The 23,229-nt window shown below is 37.5% G+C and overlaps 1 protein-coding gene across 2 annotated transcripts in view; it reads left to right on the plus strand.

Moving 5' to 3' along the window:
* Window positions 1-23,229, plus strand: part of LOC127933264 (estrogen-related receptor gamma-like) — an 89,206-nt gene that overhangs the window by 668 nt on the left and 65,309 nt on the right. For both annotated transcript variants that reach the window (XM_052530106.1, XM_052530107.1), the window contains exons 2-4: window positions 8,145-8,273; window positions 18,070-18,485; window positions 20,914-21,030. In XM_052530106.1, coding sequence (XP_052386066.1) covers window positions 8,145-8,273; window positions 18,070-18,485; window positions 20,914-21,030 — 662 coding nt within the window. The remainder of the gene's footprint in view (window positions 1-8,144; window positions 8,274-18,069; window positions 18,486-20,913; window positions 21,031-23,229) is intronic.

Below are 23,229 nucleotides of genomic sequence, written 5' to 3' on the forward strand. Positions count from 1 at the left end.
ACGGTGTGCTGGCTCAGAGAGAGAGAGAGAGAGAGGGAGAGAGAGAGGGATTGAGTGCAGGAGCGGATGGTCCAGGATCCAGCAGAGAGAACAGCTCATAAGCTTCATATTTATCTCTGTCCCGCTCGCTTCTGTCAGCACAGAGCGAGGAAACACAAATACACTGATTTAGACGTCAGGTATTGCACTGACAGATTTATGTAGACTTTTATTCTGTTCTAAGTATCTGTTATTTTGATTCGTTTTGTGACTAAATCATGCTTGTTTAAAATCATGTGAGATAGCAAAAAAAATAAAATAAATAAAAAATAACATTTTAGGTGAGAAATACAATTAGAAAAACATTCATAGTGGTTCTTGAAAAATGAATTTTATAAAACAAATGTAAAAATTAATTGTCAAAAGAATACATTTTAATTCCTGTAAGTCGTGTCTTCTTGTAAAACATTGTGCATTATGTCGACAGTCTTTGCTTCTTGAATCTGACAAAATAGTGATGTAACAGAACAAATGCATGTACAAGTTTGATTAAACAAACAGCAGAAATATTAACCTCTGCCCTCTGCTGCATATGAATACTGATAAGAAAAAAAAACACTGTGTGTGACCTGACAACACCTAGAGTATATAGAAAAAGGAGAAAAGGCACTGAAAAGGGTCAGAAAGCTCAAAAATCGGTAACCATCCTGGTCTCATAAACCTTCAGTCGCTGTCCTGCACAATACAACACATAAGCATGCTCGACTTCAGCCAGAAAGCGATTTATAAACATACCTGAAGAACATATGCTAACGTAGTTGTGAGAGTGAATTTATTTAGTGATTGAGATTTAAAATACTGCCTGCTGATGGAATGACAGCAGTGGTGTGGATGTGTTGGCACACATCCCGCACAGGATCATTAGATTAACTGGATTATTCAGACTCATGAAAGGAAATTTGGAGATAAGAGTGTCGGTTCCAAACAGCCTTTTAGCCATTTGGCTCTTGCTCGCTGTTTGATCTTTATTTTAGCACAAATTGACTACTGAGATTCTAATTAGTATATTAATATGGTAATAACAACAAGTGCTGGTTTAGCTATTATCATAAATACAGACTCTTACCGTCTGCATGTACATTTACATCTGCAGGCTCATTTTAATATTTACATTCACAGATGGAGATATTATGGAGCGTGTTTCTCTTACAATTATTTTGATTATGATGGGAACCTTTTATCTTTTTGTATTATTATTAATATCATTATTATTTAGGTTAAATCTGAATGTCTAAAAATTATTTGTTTTTGTTTTATTACAAATATTTTAAAGACAGTATATTCAAGAACAAATAAAAACAAAAATAGATGTTTAAATAAATGTTACATATGTGGTGTCCAAATTTGATTGTTCTGCGTGTTTTCAATTTTGTTAAACGAATGAGTGAGGACATTTGTATGAGTCTTCAATATTTACATGAAGAAATTCATGCAGCTTCTCATAAGATTGTCATATAATTGCATGCATGTTTTTTTTTTCTATTTGTTTTATTTTTTATTGAAAACCTTTTGTATATTTCTAAAACACACACACACATATATGTAATTAATGTAATTTTCAAGCAAAAAGGAGAGTAAGAAATCTACACCAACACTTAATGCTCGACATTTTTAATTTCACCATTTCAAGCAGTCAGCTTTTTAAAGGCAATGGAGTGTGAATGTCCACTGGAAACACGGGTGTCATGCGTGTAAAATCATTGCTGGACTCTGCAGTGGGCTGAATAATTCAGGGCAGAATCATTCAGAAGGTGTCTGAGCGTTCACTCATGCATGTTCAACCTTTTGTTGCTTTTGCAGATGATTTTAAAACACCGAAACCCCCCCTGTGGCCCTTAAAGAAAACTTGATTTTGCGTTTCCTCTATAACCGTTCATACTCCCTTCTCTCTCTCTCTCTTGTGCGAGAGGCGAATGAACCCCAAAGGCTGGGATCAGCAGGAATAAAGAGATACTGTGTAAATTAAATTTCCATTTAATCTCCTTATAAAATCATTTACTTAATTCATCTGTCAAATGATGTCAATATGTACAGCACAGATTTATTTATTCTGCCATGTGCGGTGAGTGTGTGTGCACGAGGAGGCCTTTGTTGCCATTCAGTCTTGGTTTGGCTCCATCCCATTCCCCTGTGTGAGAGGTGTCATGGCTCGTCCTGCACGTCTTTCTCTTTCCGTGGCCCCTTGTCGATTACTGTCTGGACACTCTTTGTCTTTACGCTGTCCTGCTTATTGGAGACAGAGCATTGCGACTTCCCTTTATTTGAAGGGGTCTGAGGCATTCCAAGGGTAATTAACTCCAGTTAAAAGAGAGCCCCCTCCCTCCCGGCCCCTCCAGCGGCTTGTCATCCGAGAGAAAAGAGAGGCCTGGTGGGGGGGGGGGGGGGGTTAAAAGTGTAATAAGTGGCATGTCGCACAGACGCACACACTCATGTGAAACGGTCGCACGCAGGTGCCATGCACATGAAAACACACAGCCGGATGTGAGTGTAAGAACCTGATGATGCAGTTGTCAATTTGTGTGATTTATGCATCAATCCATCAGGATTTTCCGAACGCAGTGCAGAGATTTATTTTTTTTATTTTTTTATAAAACATCGACTAAGGGTTTTAACAGGCCACATGCCAGCTGAGATCTGCTTACCTGTGTTAAAATAATAATAATAATAATGACCCACTGGCATAAGCAATTAGCTGCTTTAAATGCAATTTTTAGAACTTCGTTTCCCGTTTTCTTCTGTCTTTATTTTGTGGATAATTCGGTCTGCTGTATGCCAGAGAGAGGCAGAGCAGGCCGGACCGGCTGAGAGCCTGCAGGATACAGTTACAGCAGGTCAATAGGGAGTGTGGTCGCTCCAGAAGCAGGAGGGTCCACGAGGGCTAGATAAGGGTGTAAAAATAGTGCTTTTAGCCACTGCGTTTTCCATTGAATTCCAGCAGACTCACTGTTTGTCTATCGGCATGCGGATGTAGCTTTTCTGAATCTGTTTTTACTTCCTGTTTAGCTATTTCTCAACAGAAGATGCATTACAACAAATGAATGTGTCTCTTGTGTGCTGGTTTTGTATTTTAAAAAATATGTTAGTGTAAAATAGTTTTAGAAGTATACTAGCACAGTAAAGTTAATAAAAATTAGAATATAAGATGAAAATCAGGATGGCGATTTAAAAAAATATATATTTATTGTATTATTATTATTATTAAAGTGATATAACTGGAGTTTACATTTGTTAATGGTGATGTCTGGCTGAACAAGAACATATTTGTGTGAAAGAACTGATGTTAGCTCTTTCAAAGCCAGTTAAGTTTCTCCAGCTCTAGTGGTGTGAATCCGTACTGATTTTTGAATCTAATTTTGAATTGAGAAATGTTGGTCTTGTAACAGAAAAAGGGAAATCAATCGCCCAGCTGGGTGACAGTGAAATATTTATTTGCGCTTTCTCATGTCATACATCACGTGTGTGTGTGTGTGTGTGTGTGTGTGTGTGTGTGTGTGTGTGTGTGTGTGAGAGAGAGAGAGAGAGAGAGATGAGATGCTTGTAAGGCCCAACTAATATATATCTATATATCTATATATCTATATATCTATATCTATATCTATATCTATATATATATATATATATATATATATATATATATATATATATATATATATTAGTATCTATATGCACACCTTCAGGCCATTTTGTCCCCCTAAAATAAACCAGAATGATGAAATCCTTGGAGAAACGTGCTGCAATTGAAATTCAAATGCCGCTAAATCAAGCCTGTGCATGTCATTTTCTTCAGCACTTTTATGTACATTATCTTGCTGTGTTTGCTTAGCATGACTTTTTAAAACCTGTTTAAACGTGTCCCCGTGGAAATTCTTAGGCAAACAGAAGCTATTGTTTCTCTTTCATCTAGAATGCACAATTTCTTTACTTTGAGTCCATTCAAACGAGTGTTATTTCTGCCCTGCTGTAGATTGTCAAAGCAATCCTGATGGGAGGCTTTTGAACAAATCTGCTTATGTGCTGTAGCTTTTCTAGACAGGGTAGGGATGTACCTGACTGCAGCCCAGGTCACTGTTTGAACTCGGAGTTAGCAATTGCATCACATCTATCTGCAGATAGCAAGGCAATTTTTTTTTTGCATACTTTGCGGGATGTAATAGTAGACCTGTGCATGTCTGTGTGATGTGTCAGACGGGTGTATTTGCGCTTCATAGCTCCGTTCTCGTCTGCTCCCAGCCCCTGTTGCGCGGGCGAACGGCTGCATTCCCATAGAGAGCCGCATGCTTCCAGGTTGGAGCGCCCGCACGCGCTCTGTCATATTAAAGCTGACAGTCCATCTGCCGCGTGGCCGGCCACGCTGCCTGTGCTGCCCCTCCGTGCGAGGCCTGCGTTTAATTCCACCTGTCCCATTCTTCAGCCTTCAACCCCCAAAGGTTGAATCACGTGCTTGTCAACCTACAATAACAAGACATGGTTAAAGCCACGTCCAGTGGTGTCTGTGACATGATAGTGCTAACACAGTGGCATTTAATAGCAAAAGCTGTTATTAAGGAGTAACATGTCTATTCGTCTATTTGTGTGTGTTTAAAGGCATCTCTGTATGTTTAAATGTTTAATGCTTGAATGTTCATTGTTCATGTTCATGTTTTAGTTGGTTGGAGGACTGGGTAATTTGCAGGGTATGAGTAACCAGGCTGTGTGAGTTCTCAGGAAGAAGTGAGAGAAAGAGAGAAAAAGAGAGAGAGGGATATAGGCATGGCATTTACCATGCATGGGGCGGCCATTCTTGCATAAGGAAGAATGGCACCTGTCTAATCAATCAGACCCCCAGTATTAACAGATGGAATAGCAACACATGAGTGAGTCACAGAGCATGGCCGCAACTCAACACACACACACACACACACACACACTTGGCTTAATTCAGCTCATTGTCCTGCATGTTAATCCTTGTCCGCATTGATACAGTATTAGGCGTTTTGACAGAAGCATGAAATGGGCTCAGGTAGATCCCTATAGATCCATTCTATCCTTTAGAAGTGCCTGTTTTTCCCACTGATCTGAAGTGACACTTCATTTTAGCTGTTACTCTTGTTTTCATTGTTTGACCAACCTTTGATTTCTAAAACAAAATACCCTTTACTTCTTATTGTTTAAACTGTAATAATAAATGTAATTAATAATGAGAATAATGATGATGATGATGATGATTATTATTATTATTATTATTATTATTATTATTATTATTATTATTATTATTATTATTATTATTATTATTATTATTAGAATAATAAAAACTAAAAGGCAGTTTAAAAATGTTAATTAAACTGATTCAGTGTTAGTATAATACGTGCTTTATTGGGATGATCAGATGTCATTTAGGCACAACCACCACATAGTTTTGCCATGTATTTAATTTTATTATTATTATTATTATTATTATGTGTCCTTTTTGTTTTTCTTTGTTTTCCGTTTCTTTATTTTAACATCTGTTTTCCTCTTTTATTTTCTGTGTCTTTTTTATTTGTTAAACTTATGTAGGTTAATTCTCATTTCTTTTCTGTTATTTATTTTTTATTTCATAAAATTATGTAGCCCTAAATGCAAGTAAATGATTCATGTGATGTGTTGTACAAATGTACAAATTCAAGTACATATTTTGACTGTGCTCAGCAATCCAGCAATCCTGCCCTAATTAATTTCCCTAAATTTGAATAAACTATTTTACTGTATATACTCAGAGGCCACGATTACCATGTTATTTCCATAGCTCTGTCACAAGTGCTGTTCTGAAATATCAGCCATACTTTAGCATTCCGGATGAAGTAGAGCTTTTGTTTTCTGGAATTGTTTAGAGAATGACTGAGATAAATGTGTGTGTTTGTATATGTCCGTGTGCATGTCTTTCTGTGCATGTTTTTTTTTTATGTGTTTAAACATTTAAGATTATCTTTTTTTTTTCTAGAGGCACTCTTTATACTTGAAATGCATATAAATGTTTATAAAATGTATTTACAGCTGTGTTAATGTACTATTTTACATGCATATCTTCCTTTCTGATTTCTTTACAGATGTTTAATATTGTATCACTAAAGTCAAAGAGTTTATTTGCTTTTGATGTAATTTTCATCCTTGTCTGTTGCTAATGATGTGCCCTGTTATATATAGCATGGTCTGTCTACACATCTCTCCCGAATGGGAAAAAAATATATATATTGCACTCTACTTTTCAAAGCATCCCGGTAGTAACAGATATTTAATGCTGCTGGCATTGGGAGCAGAGTAGTGTGTTTGTGTGTAAAGTCACGTTAAAGAGAGTTGAGAGAAACAGGAGTGTATCAGGCCGTGTAGCGTGCGTGATGCTGGGGATTATCGATTCCACTGCTCACTCACCCTGAACTAAAGCCAACACATTACGTGTGTGTGTGTCTGTGTTGCTTTTTTTCCACTAAGCTCTGACTGGCTCACCAGCCTCGTACACACACACACACACACACACACACACACAGAGATAGCACATGCTTTTCTGCGCACTGTTTGTGAGGTACAGTAGACACATACTCTGAAGTGTATAATTTCAGAATTAACTCTCAAATTAGCAACAAAATGATTTGACAGTCCCTAATGTTGATTCAAATTACAATTTTCTGGAATAAATATATTGACATTTATATATATTTACATTTATATATATTTTTTAAATATATTTAATGTCCTTAATTAGGCCTCTAAATAATAATAATAATAATAATAATACAAAAATAAATAAATAAATAATAATAATAATAATAATAATAATAATAATAATAATAATAATAATAATACAAAAATAAATAATAATAATACTTAAACTACAATGTGAGGTGAAATTTCTAAACTTTACACTTTAAGCAGAAATGACAAGATTTTTTTAGAAAAAAATAAATAAAATCGAAATGAATATTCAGCGAGAAATGCCTAAACTTGATCACAGACAGATAGACAGAAACGATCACGAGAGCCTTAGAAAGAGAAGGATGGGAAGACAGACAGATCTTCATGGCTGGGTTCTCTCAGACAGCCGCTGAAGCACAGCATTAGTTGAGTGATTAGTTTCATCAGTCCGAGTGTGGGGACGGTCGGGGGTTGTGCGGCTCTAATGACATTGAACATGTTTGCTGAGTTGGAACGGAGAAGGAGAATTAGGGGCCTCCTCTGTTAATTATAGAGTGTGGCAGAATCACACTGCCTGTGGCTCGTAACACTTCACTTCTTTTGCTCTCCGGTGTTTTGCTTTTATCATTAAAAAAAAAATCTACAGTTAGGAATCTTCAGAAATGTGTGTTTCTTCTTTGATCGAGAACTTAAAGTGTATGTTAATGAGCACAGGTGTTTTTCATAGGTACTTTTTGTGTCCTCAATTAATTTCCATAAGTTCGTATAAGGATTTTGCTGTACTAACACACAGCTTAGGGTTATTTACATCCAGTAACTGCAACAGACACTGCTAAATCAGTCTTTTGTTATCTTCTGAGGCACCTTTGAAGGTTTTTTTTTATTGTGATTATTATGTGATTACATACCTGCGGCTGAGAGTTTGATTAGTAAGATTTTTGATTAGTAAGATCCTTCGGTCCTTGTAACATCTGACATTTAGAAAATAAACCGGCATATGTCAAACTTTTCCTCTTTTACATGTTCATTTCTCAGTGTTCTGTCCCCTCTGATTCGGAGGGTCCCATAAAGCCACGGGCTCTCCTGCCCTGATGTGTACAGGGGCCACAGGCATGCGCTAATCTTCCTGATTCTTTCTTTTATCTCCCGACACTTCAGACTTGTTAAATCTGAGGCTTGTAGAATGATGAGTCTGTGCATTAAAAACATCAAGGCCGGTTTCAATTAACACCTCGCATTAACAAAAGAAAACTTCAGATCCTTAGTGTGGACACAGTTACAGCTGATCCATTGAAGAATGGCGGTCAGGAAAAGAAGGAATATTTTCTCTCACAGAGTGCCGAGTTGTGTCACTGTCTGTCAGCAGTTAATGGCTCAATGCTTCTTTTTCAGAATTCCTTAGTCCATCTCACTGACCCTCGTTTTTATTCCTTTTCTTGCTCTCCCTTTTGTTGTAGAATGAATTTATCAAAGGCCCAAGTTAATAGCGAAGATAAGTACGCCAAATGCAGCGCTTGGAGAACACAACAGCAATACGACATCGAAGCCAGTCACATGCGTGATGCACATGCTCTATATAACCAAAGGTAAGGAAAAGACCAAAAACATTGTCATCAAAAGCCAAAATCTGTTCTGGTGATTATTTTGTGTTTTTGTTGTTTGAATGTGAGTTTGTGTTTTGCCTGTCCAGCTATTACTTATCTATGCTTGCTTCATTCAAGTCAGTGTCTTAGTCTAGTTCATCCAGTGTATGTGTGTGTCGTCAACTTGCAGGGTTTAATTTCTGCATGTTAAACACATGTGCACTGTCAACCTGGTCCTAGACTGTTCCTATTGATGGGCAAACAGCTACTAAAGAGTAACCAGATCATTTTCATGTGTTTTATATCTCAATGTCTGTGTGTTAGTGGAGGGACATCTACATCTGTTTACATTTGCCTCAAGCTATGGTGATAGATGAATGGACTATAGATATGGATAGGGAAAGTTTCTGTTGAGTGTATTGGTATAGGTTGGAGAGGTTGCCTGTTGTCGCCCCCACCAGATGCAGAGGAATGTGTTAAATGCTTCAAGGATTCCGATTAGCATATAAATTTAGATGTATGAAGATCATTGCTCTGATCACGAGTCAGTGAGTTTTATCTAGATTTAGTGGGGGCTGATTTGTGTATAAAATACAGCCAGATGTGACCAGTTAAGAGTTCTCACCAGGCCCTTCTCTCTCTCTCTCTCTCTCTCTCTCTCTCTCTCTCTCTCTCTCTCTCTCTCTCTCTCTCTCAGGCCATCTTCTGTAAAATGTCTTTGTTTGACTTGTAATTTCAATGTCATTTCTGGTTATTACTTTAGAGAGGTTACTGAAGGGTCAGAGAGAAAAGTGCCTTCACTTGTTTGATTTATTTTTCAAATGCTACATTTTATTCTGTTGGATATTTTAATTTTCAGTAACATTTGTATTCAATCATTTATTTATTTATATATATATTGCAATAAACTGCAAATATGGAATGTTCACTGTAAACAAGTGAAAAATCTAATAATTCATATTATATTATGAATTATGTGTTTAAAGGTACTTCAGAGGAGTGTCTTTTTTAAAGTGCGAATGGCTTTATGTCACTTTGTTTGTACTCAACGTCCTCCTTGTTTTTCGAGTTTAGTTAGGTGTGTGTGCGAGGGGAGGAATTTTTTGGGGAAAATGTTTTCAAACCTTTTAAAAGAAGGCGTCTGTGCTTTGATGGGGGCCATCAAATGTATTACATGGATTGGATTTGAGATAGGTTAGTCTGGGTTAAACCAATTTGGCTCCATTCGCATACAAGGAGTTTTCTTCGCTCTAAGTCAATCAGGATCACGTTACTAGTGTAGAAGGAGCTTCTTGCTCTCGATAGACAGGCCTGCCAGGCAATGCAGTGTCACGCCATAGGCCTGAAACAAAGCATGCTGGGAGCTGGAGGACATGGCTTTCACCATGAACATCCACATTGGTCATAGCACAGTTTGAACTCTTGTGTTTATTCACTTTGAAGGGCTAGATGTGTGGCACTGGTGTAATTCAGGGTTGAAGCCAATGCTAATGCTAACAGGCATGTCAAACACATTCACACACACCAAAAAGAGTAGGATGTTTCACTTGCAGCTGTATCCAAAGATTTGAGGTTAACCCCCCGCATAGATACACAATCATACACCGATGGCAATCAAATCAGTACTGGTGTATATGCATAGACACAGTTTACAGTTTGATCACTTATGCCAGCATAAGATTCATACAGATTTGCGGGAAAAACATCTATTAATACAGTAGTTCAGGGGATCTTTGTGAACCAGAAGAACTTTGAACGTTGGTGGACGTCTGCTCAGATAAATAAATCCCTTTACTGAAATAGGCGAACACCCACCTTCAACACTTCCTCACACAGATGCACACACCTTCCTCTGATAAGTCTCATCTCTGAGTGGAGTGAGAGAGACAGAAGCCTGGTCCTGGGGTCAGGGGAAAAACCTCTCCATCTGTTGGTGAGCTGTTACACAGATGCCAGCCATTTTCCAGATAAACAGAATCAACTGATTTAGCTCCTCAGCCTCCAGAGGCACTGTTTTATTTATATGATAAAATACTCCGAAAATTATTAATTTGTCAAGGGTATGGCTTGTTACTGTAAATTTAGCGGGTTGTGTAATAAATTAGATTGCCTTAAACGCAGATGGGAAATCAAGGGCTTTGGGGTGCAGTACGAGGTGGAGATTGGATTGAATCGCAGGTTTATAACTGGGAGGATTGTTAGACTGAGGTGTTTTATAATGTAGTGTTAATACTTTTAATCCTTCCGGAGTCACAGGGCCGAATGTGATGGGCAAAGGCCACTTGTTGGAAATAGATGTTGGGTGTTTGATTTTTTATTGAAATGTTATTTTGTCTTGTTGGAACATATTATGTTTAAGATATTGATAAAGGTCATATAAACTTTTTTTTTAATCAATAAACATCTATTTTATTTATTCCCCTTTTTTAATTTCAATTTTAATTTAATTTAATTTTAATTTAATTTTATATTTTCTAATATTATGATGTTTGAATTTGAAAAATGACAATGAAATATTCATATCAGCTATTGTAGTTTTAATTATTTTTTTATTTTAGTTTTAGTTAAAGTTTTAGTAATTTTGATTGTGTTTTTGTCACTTTTTTGTTATATACTTCAGTTTTAGTTTAAATTATTTTAGTACGTAGTATAATTAAATTAAAATGAGAAATGTTGCTTTGGAGACAAGCTAAAAAAAAGTACGTTTTTTTATTTTATTTTAGTAAACATTTTATTTTAACATTTTATTTTAAGTAAATGTTTTTTGTTTTGTTTTATTTTTATTTCATATTTAGTTTTAGTTAGAATATTATATATAATATTCCTGGTTCATGTGTATGTTGATACATTACATTATTTATGATATGCTTGAATTTCATTTTTTTATTTTCATTTTAGCAGTACTTAGTCTAAATATAATGCATTTATCATAACTCCTATTATATTTGAAAGTTTTTTCATTCATATCTATTAATATTTGTATTAACATATTTCGTATAGTTATTTTATTTTTATATGTATTTTTTTGTATCATTATTTAAATTATTATATTTTGGGTGTTTATGTATAGTAAATATATAGTAAATGAATATAGTTAATTAGCAAGTACTGTAGATATATAAAATTATTCTTGTCTCAGACAACTAATAATGAAAGAAACCGCATAGTTGTGGTAGTTCTGTTGGTAAGTGAAGTTGGAGTGATGTTACCATCTTTGCCATCAAAGCAATGCTGAAAAAACGATTGGACTGTTGGCGCCTCTTCTTTCACCCTAATGAATGTGTGCCTGCAGACATGGATGGTGTTTCGTTCAGGGTTGGGGACTGGGCTCCTTGCAGAGAGAGAGAGAGAGAGAGAGAGAGAGAGAGAGAGAGAGAGAGAGTGGCGGAACGGGTATTACAGAGGTAAACCCGATTATGGGCGGAATTTGAATTAGATTTTGTAACAGATGGTTGTGTTGAAAATTTAAGATGCTTTGCGGCAGGGGAAGGCGACAGCAGCTCGGCGCGTCTCCACGCGAGTGGGGGTGATAGACAGCTATAACTCAGGACAACCCTGCCATGACAGCCAATTTCAAGAATCTGATCTGGTTAAAGACATGGCTTCCACCGGTTCACTCACCAAAAAACAACCACCATTTCTCTCCTTTCCTCCCTCCCTCTTTTTGCCCGCTTTCAGCACCTCTTTTACAAGCCTGTCATATTTCCTGGAATAAAATCCTCTTTAACCATCTGTTTAATAGAATGTGTTTTTAATCTCCATTTTTTTACTCCCATTATTTATTTTTTTTATTATATTTACGTGCAATTTCATTTCTTTGACACTGCGGCTCATCCTCGCTTATCTGCTCTCTTGTCCTGTTGGGGTTGAATAGATGGGCTCTAGGCTCTAACAGTGGTAAAGCAGTGATTTTAGGCATATTGCTTATTGAAAAATAGCAAACGGTTATTTGCTCTGCCCTGTTCTGTAGGGGCTGTCACTGCCGAAGAAGCAGCCGCTCGGTCCTACCTACAAAAATCTCAGATAATGAAATAATGATTGGCCTTGTTGACTTAGTTTGACCTCTTACTCTGACAGTGATTCAGCTTGACTGAAACTTTGTTTTGCTGAACTTTGTACATATATACAGTATCTTATTTTATTATTATAACTTTTTTACATTTATATGTATGCATATACAGTATATGTATTAGTACAAGGGAATAGTATTGAACAAGGGAATAATGAAATTAAAATTGGGGGGGGGGGGCAGACAATAAATTATTTAAATATTTTAATTTGTTTTTCCCCCACACAGATTATTTTGCAGAGATTTAACTTTTTTTTAAACGAGATATCTAAATATACATTCTTATTTCTCTGCATTTACAGTATTGTATTAGGAGCTTTGCCAAGGGCTACTGATCCTCCTGCAGTATTTATTACAGCGGAGCATTAGCTCCTCATCTCCACTGGCCTGCCGCTGGCATTTTTACGGCAGCTCGCTCCATTGTACAAATGTGTTTTTGCCATTATCACATTGATTGCATGTAATCAGAGGTGTTATTTTGCAGGCGTCTATCGACAATGAAGTGAATTACTACTTTCTAACCCAGTAATGTTATAACAATTGATCTGCCCATACAGCCAGAAAAGGCAACCTGTTTCGCATGTCTGTATTTCTCATGTGGGAACAAGTATAATCAGTATCCTTCAGTTCAATGGCAGTTCAGTTCCTGTTCTATAAGGTTTCATTGAGTATCTTACAACTTTATTGAGAACAAATGCGCATCAAACAAATGTTAAGGAATGTTAGGGAATGCATTTTTAAATATTTTGTATAATTAGTTATGTAAAATAATGGAATACGTTGGGGTACAAAAACAGAAAAATACCTTTTTAATTTTTTTTTCTAATTATTATTAGTATTATTATTATTATTATTTAGTATATATAATCAGCGTCATGCAATTAATTGAATATTTTTAATACATTTCAGAAATGTTTTATTTGATCGGTCACTTTTATTTTAATGTTTTTCATTTTGTCTGTAATTTTTTCTTTATACAAAATCCTAAAACATCTAGTTTTATATGACAATAATAATAATAATAATAATAATAATAATAATTATAATAATAATAATAATAATAATTATAATAATAATAATAATAGAATGGTTTTTTTTGTTTTTTTTTTTCACCAAAACATTTTACCCCACATTTTCTGCTATATTAATTTAAACAGCCAATAGCTCTCATGGGCAGTTTTGTTCCAGACTGTGCTGCCTCCAGCTATCTGTGATCACAAAGACTTACTGCTTCCGGCAAAGAAAGAGAGAGAGAAACTCCCAGTAGCTGCACCTTAATGCAATGATTATATGTTTACCTCTATAGTTGTCAGAGCACTGGATCAAACAGCCTAATGACACCTTGTCATTGCCAAGTGGCTGTGTTTTCCAAAAATTGTTTTCCTGCTGATTTGTGACATCTTGCCTGAGCACATAAAATAAAAAAAGAGTCAACAGCTAGAGGAGAACAAAAAAAATAAAAAAAATAAAAAATAATCTCTTTGGTTTCAGATCCACTCTGAATTTGAACTTTCAACAAATAGACAGCTTAAATATTTGAAGTCTGAATAAGATCAGGAATACACTACTGTACAGTGACTGCACATCTGAGATTTTTGTGTTACTCTTGTAAATGACTGGAAGTGACTTATCTTTCAAGATTTTCTCTCTACGTAATGATTATTGGTCATGAGAGACGATATCAAGCAGAGCTAATTAGCTTTTCCCGTTGTTCAATTTTTATTTTATTTATATGTATTGTCTATTATCAGTTTTGCACATATATTTCCATTTGCAGTAATTGGTATTAGTTATTATGCAACATTTTGGAAAAATGATGGCATTTAATTTTGTTTATAATTTTAACCCAGTTCTACAGATACTTCCAAAACGGACTATAAATCATTCTTAAAATTTTCAACAACCTTGTGTTTGTTAGCAAGCTAGAACTTTACCATGTTTACTTATTTAAATCAATTCATAATTCATATGAATTCATAACAATATTCAGTAAAAAAAAAAAAAAAAAAAAAGTTGATTTAGTTTTGTTTTGTTTTAAGACCACACAAGACTTTAACTAGAACCTTAAATATGATGACAGTGTTTGGTACAATTTACGAGAAATTTGCGAACTCAGGAATTATTTATAATGAATCACAATAAAGTCCCTAACAATAAAGAACAACCGATTATGTCTTGTGCTTTTTCTTTTTTTTTTTTCACCTTGTCTCTCGGCTGACTATTGCCTGCCTTTTTTCTACCCTTGCACTTGACTATTATTATTTCCATTCATAAACTTAAACTAAATTCCTTCTTTTCAGTATAAGAGTTCCTTTTGTTAATGGCACAGTGTGCTATTGGAGCTCGACACCATGCAGTGGTGAAAACAGATAAAATCATTAGCTCTCAAATAGTCACTCCTCTGTCGGTAAGGGCTTTGTTTTCTTCTAAAATATAGGCTTTAGAATTCCATTTCTCTCTGAGCTAATGTGAATTTTACTGCCTCTAATTTTGGATTCAAATGCAGCCTAGAATAAAAATCCCCCATCTGACAATTGAATTTATAGAGAGTTGTGAATATTGCAGGTTTGGATTAATAGAGTTATAGAATTTCAAAGAGCAGGAGAAAGAGAGCAAGAGAAAGAGAACACTCATAACTTTCAGTCAAAGTTATAGAGCAGGGTGTCTCCTGTTGAGAGCCTTAAGAGCGGCGCTGTAAAGCATGAGGGGCTCTTACAATGCTGGCCCTTTCCTCTTTTGTTACCCGCCGTTTTGACTTCACATTCTCTGTCACTGAGGACTGGAGGCGGGTTTTTCTCAGCTGCCCCACAAAAACCAGTTTGTCTCTGTTACCCGAAATAGAATGAGAGAATATGATGCGTGTGTAAACAGTCTGTGGTGCTTGTGTTTTCACTGATTTTAACTGGCTTCACACTGTGTATAAATACACAACATGCATCCTTGACATACTGGAATGTTCTAGAATACCTGCACAACCCAGGACACCTGTCTGGGAGTATGAGTGTGTGCGTGTGTGTCGGTGATGCATCAGTAGAAGTGTAATAGAGCTTTTCATAATCGATTGTCTCTCACTGCAATGCAAGCAAACAGGTGCCTTGACTCATTTTGAGCCATTACACCAGAATGCATTAATAGCTATAAGCATGTTATTTTTTAAGATTCCATTACTGCAACTTTTTGTCTTTATTATTTTTATTTCATTGAGTTACCCCCCAACTCTGAGAAATGCAACAAAGTACACAGTTAATAATTGTATTACTATAAATTATTATTATTATTATTATTATTATTATTATTATTATTATTATTATTATTATTATTATAAAAAATCATTATCCAGTATTTCAATTTATTTAAAACTGTTTCATAGTATTAAAAAACATTTTTGATTTGTACTTGGCCTGTCAATATTTTCACTAATCACACTGTAAATATAATAATTTTTTTAGATATGATTTATTTTAATTTTATATAGTTCATTATTAATTATTGTAAATCCTCATGTGTGTTAGCCAGTTAGCCAGTATTTCCATGCTTAAAATAGGTTTATAGTACTTCAATATTTTCTCATTTGTTACATATCTCAGAGTCTAGAATCCAAAACTTTGTTGCTTAGTCTGTTTCTCTAAAATTCCTTTGATAGTAAGGTGGTCTGGTTTCTTTAAAGATCTCTCTCATTCGCTCTCACACTCTCTCTTGCTTTATGGGCCTCAGAAGAACTCCTCTTTTACAAGCTGACCGGATTTTAGAGCCCTCATTTAGAAGCGGGCTTCCTTAATTAAAAAGACCTTTGTGTGGTCTTCCAGACTGCCTCTTTTATTTGTCCCCCTCCATCTCCATGTTAAAATGGTCCTGATGTGTTGTTTGTATAAATCCTCCATGATTTCTTTCTGTCACTATAACGACTTTGCTCCTCTGCTATCATCTTGGTTTTTACACACCTTACCACTAATGCAGTTCAGGGAAAATAGAGAATGCGTTTAAAGCACGACCTCACACTCAAGTAATAACCCCCAAAACCTTTGAGGATTTTAGAAAAAAAAACAAACAGTCCCTGAATGATTACGTTGCTAAAGGTATTGAAGTGCAGCTAATTGACAGGGTTGTGGTGAAGTGCACCCCCCCAATCCACCCAATGCTCCAGCTCAGGGTCTCTTGGATTGTTAACAGGGGAAATGGTTAATCCACTCTTGCAGGCATTGAAGCCTCCTGTAAGACAGAGCAGAGATATCTATTAATTACAGCACTCATTAATATGCCTCTCTCCCAGGACTGTGTGGGTGGAGGGGTGGTTAAAAGGATTGGCGATATCAAGTGATGTAGGGTGGGTGGTTGTTTGGGGTGGTCAGTCTGCTCTTTTGTTTGGCTTGGAAAGAGTCTCTGCTTTTGACTATGTTGGTGTCGGTTTGTGTTACTTGATTGATACTGGATGTTTGTGTCTGTCTAGTTGATTTTTTAGTTTTCTGCACATCAATGCATGTGAGCTTGTGTGTGTGAGAGAGTGTTTGGTGACTGGCCACAGGCGAGGATGATGGAACTGTTTTGCGCCTCCGCACTGATTAGAGTCTTGTAGAACAAGTTGATATTGACTGGAAAATGAGTGATGGTGCTGAGCTCTTCGTACTGTCCCTTTCTCTTCCACCCTGCAGACGCTCATCTGTCATGTTGTATTTGATCACTGAATCCCACCTCTTGATCCACAATCACAAGAAACGGCCTTTAGCACTTTTTTGTAGAGATGGACAATTTTAGTCCAGGAGAAAAGGCAGGCTTTGACTCATGCTTTGTAACTCAGCAGTAAATAATTTCAGATAATTATTTCTGTCAAGTGGAAAAGAATCTGAATGGTCTGAGTTCAAATTTATATTGAATACAAAATATGTTTGTTTATTTCTCTCTCTCTCTCTCTCTCTCTCTCTCTCTCTCTCTCTCTCTCTCTCTCTCTCTCTCTCTCTCTCTATATATATATATATATATATATATATATATATATGTATACTCACATATACTCTAACATATACATTATGACTAACAATAAACTGACACCACTATGATTTATTAAATAAGGCAAATTACGTCAAATACATATAAAAGTGCATATAATATTTTACAAATATATCATTATGGTAAGTGTAAGATATAATTTATATATTTAAAACTCTTAGGACATGTGCGAGTTGGTTTTGGCACATTTCTTTAGAACTTGGCTGCACACTATGCTAGAGTAGCAATGTTAGCACTCTTTTTTACAGCCTTGTAGATATACAACATCTCAGACACTTTAGTGAGACCCAGGGGACAGTGGCACACTGGCTCTCATATGCCTGTTCTCTTATGTTTCTTCTCAGAGAAGTCATTAACATGCGAAAAAAACTAGAATTCTGAATTCATAATCAGGGCTTTTTTTTAGCTGCTGAATGTTCTCTCAGGCTAAGGCGCAGGTGGACCCATGTGCGAAGTGGAGAGTTGTTCTTAAGGGCTGGTGGGGGGTGGGGGGGTATTATGTTTCTGTTTCTTTTGATTTTCTTAATGGCTTGGTGTTGGTGACATTTCAAATCACCCCTGCTGAAAATAAAATTTTAGACTAGCATGAATTTACAAAAATAGCAACATCTAAGGTACCAATTAAGATCTCAGGCAATAACTTTCTTGGTTTCCACACACTTTATTTACTGTCAGTCATGGTCACTAACACTTTGGTATTTGTTTTGTCATGTTTTCTCCGTGTAGGCTGCTCTGCAGAATGTCCAGCAAGGACCGCCACATTGAGTCCAGTTGCCCCTCCTACATAAAGACGGAACCTTCCAGCCCTGCCTCACTGACGGACAGCGTAAATCACCACAGCCCCGGCGGCTCTTCAGACGCCAGCGGTAGCTACAGCTCGACCATGAACGGCCATCAGAATGGTCTGGACTCACCCACTCTTTACGGCCCAACCGGTGCTCTGGGTCCCAGCGGTGCCGGAGCCAAGCGTTACGAGGACTGCTCAAGCACTATCACGGAGGACTCACAGATTAAATGCGAGTACATGCTGAACTCCATGCCCAAGCGCCTATGTCTGGTGTGTGGGGATATCGCCTCCGGCTACCATTATGGTGTCGCATCCTGCGAGGCCTGCAAGGCCTTTTTCAAGAGGACCATTCAAGGTTGGCTTTTACCCTCCTTCAGCTAGAACTTCAGATAGGTTCACATGTCAGGCCAAGGGGTCAGAGGGACTTAGTCAAAGTAGGATTGTCCTAGAATGTGCACAAAGCAATTCCATACATCCAACATCTGCTGGCTTTATGCCACTTAAGCAGCTTTCCGTCCAGTAGACGTTTACAGCTAGAGGGTGGTAATGCTTTTGCTTATAAACTTTTCTTGTCTTGTTGCTTCAGATTAACAAGATCGATCAGTTATGTCAAACAAGAAATTACAGGCAATTAATATACCGGGAAGTTACCCATCTGCTAGTTTTTTAGAAGTGGCAGTGAAGCTCTGAGGAACAAAGTAGGTGCTGAATAAATGGGTCAAATATTATGCTTGGCCTGCACGCAATCCAAAGCCTCAGAAGGTTGGGTTTGACATATCGGTATGTTTCATCCCATTAGCCAATAAAACTCTTGGTGATTTCCAAAAACATCCCATCCAGCTGGACATTTATTGAGATCCAGACTGGCTGGTTTTTGAGGGACGGAGCAGGGTTGGGGAGTTATGGGATGCAGATGCGTCAAGACCACAGTTTAGCTAGGGGCATTGGGACAGGCGGCGGAACGGACGCCATGGCAACTCAAATCACTGGCAGCTGGCATTCCGGTGGCACTCTTCCAATGCCACCTGACAACCTGCATCTATCACTTCCCAATTGAGCCACTTGTAGCCAGGCGGTGGGCAAAATATAGGAGGTGTACACCAAGAATGCCACCTCAGGAAGCCCAGAACATCCCCAAATCTGTTCCCTTCTTCATAGCTGTAGTATATGGTCACCCCAAGGTCAAGTTGTCACCATGTTCTGGTATTTAGCTTCATTGGCATTTGACTGCGACTGATGAATGATGGAAGTGTAGCATTTAGTATGAAGACAGGCAGTGGAAGGAAGCGCTAGGGACATTTTATATCTTGTTTGAAACCTCTCGGCAGCCACTTGAGTGATAGACAATGTATATCGCACTAATCGACTGCCACCTAACTCGAATCACATCACTCTATCCTGTCAGTGGAACACACACACATATAGCCTCCTTTGCACTGTGTTGATAACCTGGACACAGCGCTCAAGCCATTGGCATTCAACTACTGGTACTGTAGGAAAGCACCTATATTAGATTGGCAAGGATTTTTTCCCCCCTTGAAACATTTCCAGCTGGTTACCACTCAACTGGCCTCAGCCCTCATGAGAATCACCTCACATCTCCACACACATCCCCATTCCACATGCATTCCTCCCAATCCGAAGACCCTAATGGATTCTGGAGATTACCTGACTAATGTATATTGGAGCTCAGTTTAATGGACATGCGTACTTTAAATACTGTTTCCTGTTGAATTAGCAGTCTTGAGCATTTAGCCCCCTGCTCGTGCTGCTAATCTGCTTTGTAATGGGGTAACATCAGTTCACAGAAGAGAAGTCAATACAAATCAGTGTTTACAAAGTTTGATTAACTCTGAAATATTTCATCAGTGTGGAGGTCCCAGACGGGTGCTATATTAATTGCATGAGTGTGTGTATTAGAGAGTCTGTTTCAGCCCAAGAAGTGTGAGTGCACGTATTTATGTTCTAATTGTCATTCTATAGAGCAAATTCTCTTCTTACACTGGAAGTTGTAACACTGCCATACGCCATTCCAAACCCTAAATTTGTTATATTAAATGACTGTATCTGGCAAGCAAATCTTATAATGCAGCCAAAAAACTATTTAAATGTTTTTATTGTGTGCCAGATTACTGATCAGGCTTCTATTTACAGTACCAAGCATATATAATTGCTTTTTCCCTCTCACAGCATAATGGTCCTTAAAGAAGTTGCTGTAATAGTCTACTCTACAGTATGCCAGGAATCACAGTAGCAAACTTGTAGCTCTCTGTGTTTGTTTATGTGTGGGATTGGTAGGATGAGGAGCTGTTTTAGTGGTCACCAGGCGATTGGAAGTTCACTGAAAGGTGAATTGTGACCTGCAGGTTTTTGTTTAGGTTTAGTAAAGCCTGGCCTGCCTATCCAGCTTCACACAGCTCTGTGACACATGACCTCTGAGGACAGCCAGTGGCTCTTTTCTGCATGCCTTTTGAACCCTCAGACACACACACACACACACAGAGATATGAAGCGAAGATGTATGATGTAGATATGATGGGAAGTGATTGCTGTATTTCAGTGTCTTCTTTCGAAGTGTCAATCAGAGGTTGGGTTTGCACTTAAAGTATTTTATTTGTTGAGAGTACATCAATGCTTTTCTAAAATCTGAGGCCAGTAAGATTTTTAATTATTACTATTATTATTATTCAGCAACGGTGCATTAAATTGATCAAATGTGACAGTGTTTTGGTTTGCAGTCATTAAACACTCTCTGTTCCTTCTCTCTACATGCCTCGCCACAGGAAACATTGAGTACAGCTGCCCCGCCACCAATGAATGTGAGATCACCAAACGCAGAAGGAAGTCCTGCCAAGCCTGCCGCTTCATGAAGTGTCTGACCGTTGGCATGATGCGAGAAGGTGAGAGCAATAAGGAATAGTTGGGGAGTAGAGGAAATGAACATTTTATCCATTGTGCAACTGTATTTTTCACTCTACAAGTCTGAGGAAATGCACAGGTTTCCATAAGGGGAAAAAATAGTACAGGTCTAGAATGAAGTCAAGGTTGAAACTGAAGGGCCAGTTGGCCTCGTGCCTCAAGGGCCACTCACAGTCAGCCAAACACCATCTTTTGCCTTGGCCTCCAGGCCCTGTTCTAACTAACAAGACTGGTTATTATTTAGAGAGCCGGCCTTTGAGGCATTTTCTCAGAGGTCTGCCAAACGGACAAGCAGTTATTTTCAAACCGCCGCTCTCCTGTGGAAACAGGCTCTGGCTCTCCAGGCTTTCCCGCTTTTGATGTTAAAAGTTTACAGAGGAGCTGCCTGAACTAGCCTTTAACCTTCACACGGGAAAAAAGTCCTTTCTGATTTCTTCAGCAGCAGAAATGCGGCACGGCAGCTCGTTTCCTCGCTTCTCATTCAGGTGGACAGGAAGTGTTTTGTCTGCCTCTGAAAGAATTGCCGTCATAGGCGAGAGGGGGAAGACATGAGAGAGAATGAGAGGTAGGCTAAGCTTCTGTCACTCACAGAACAGGTCCTCTTAGAAACGCAGGTGATGGCACTTATAGGCTCACAGTTGTGTGTGGACACAAACGCTATGCCCCTTTAAGTCCAGATCAGGTAGACTGCACCTTATTCACAGAGACACAAGACCAGACACACACACACACACACACGCACACACACATACTCAAACCCTGCGGCCAGCCTACCTTCTGCGGTCCTGAGTGGTCAGCTCACATTATACCAAAACAACTCAGCTGGAGAGCAAAAGCAAGCATAAATGTCCCACAGGCCACATTTGTTTGCGTCGAGCATGAGGGTGTACACATACTGTATGTGTGTTTTTGTCCATGTGAAATGTGTCTTTTTCATATTATCCATCTTTTTCTTACACACACACATACAAACATAAATGGCAATCTCATTCAACACTATTGTTGCCCTGTGCAGGGACATTTGCCTACACGGCCGGTGTCGCTGACAGGTAGGTAATTGATAAGTAGAGGCCTGTTTTCAGAAAGGTCTGAGGGATGTAGTTGCATGTTTGATATGGCATTTTCTCCCATGAGCACCCAGACAAATAGCAGCCTTTTGTTCTTGCTGCTAGCCACCCATACGCACATATATCAAAATGGCACCCAATGGCACAACCATTTGTTGTAAAGTGCTTGAATTTAATACAGAAGTCCCCCTCTACATATGAATAAGGGTCATTTGAAAAATGCATGCATCAATTTTCTTATTTTTCTAAAGCATTTTACACAAAGAATGAAAAGCATGCATACAAATAATTCAGTTCAGCAATGTATAATCATTATTTGTTTCTTTTTTTTTTTTTTTTTTGTAATGTAGCGCATTGTTTTTGTTAGTTGGTTTTATGACAGTCCCTACTGTTGAGAATTACAATTTCTGAATGCTACTATTTTTACATATTTTTTTTTTTAGACATGCATACAACAACACTTCATTTACCATCTTCTGACCATTGCACAAGCTTGTTTTTTTAAGATTGTGAAGTTTTTAGACGTAACCAAAGCACGCAAACATAGTTTACCCTCATGCATACCAATTTAAAAAATGTTTTGAATCTTCTTTTGAATATTTTTAAATTGGATTTGTTACAGCATTTCATTAGCTACTTTTGAACATTGTGTAAGCTTGATTTTTTTTAAGGATTGTTGTTTTCACAGCATTTTAGACACAACCAACACAAACACAAAAATTCAACCTCCTTGATGTTCATGTGAAATATTTGGAATGGGTTTTGTTGAATTCCTGAGGTCCCTCACATTTTTATGTGTAAAACTCTCCACTTAATTTCTTCGTTGACTGCAAGACTTCACTAGCTTCACAAACTTTTGCTCATCACTTTAGCCATTTTTCAGGTTTGTTTTAGACATGCTTGCAAACCTCATGGCTATTCATATGGAATATTTAAATTGCTTTTTGTTTTGACTGATGTCCCTTTTTTTGGTGATTTTACAGTACTTTAATGTTATGCTAGCACTTTTTGTAATGTTTTGTTGTTTTCAGTGTTTTAGCCCAAAACCTGCTGGCCTGGGATCAGATTAAATCCAGATCAGTCATCTTTGTGTGTGTATTAGTTGTCAGTCGG

Source organism: Carassius gibelio, chromosome A17, assembly GCF_023724105.1.
Source record: "Carassius gibelio isolate Cgi1373 ecotype wild population from Czech Republic chromosome A17, carGib1.2-hapl.c, whole genome shotgun sequence".
In the NCBI taxonomy this organism is placed as follows: Eukaryota; Metazoa; Chordata; class Actinopteri; order Cypriniformes; family Cyprinidae; genus Carassius; species Carassius gibelio.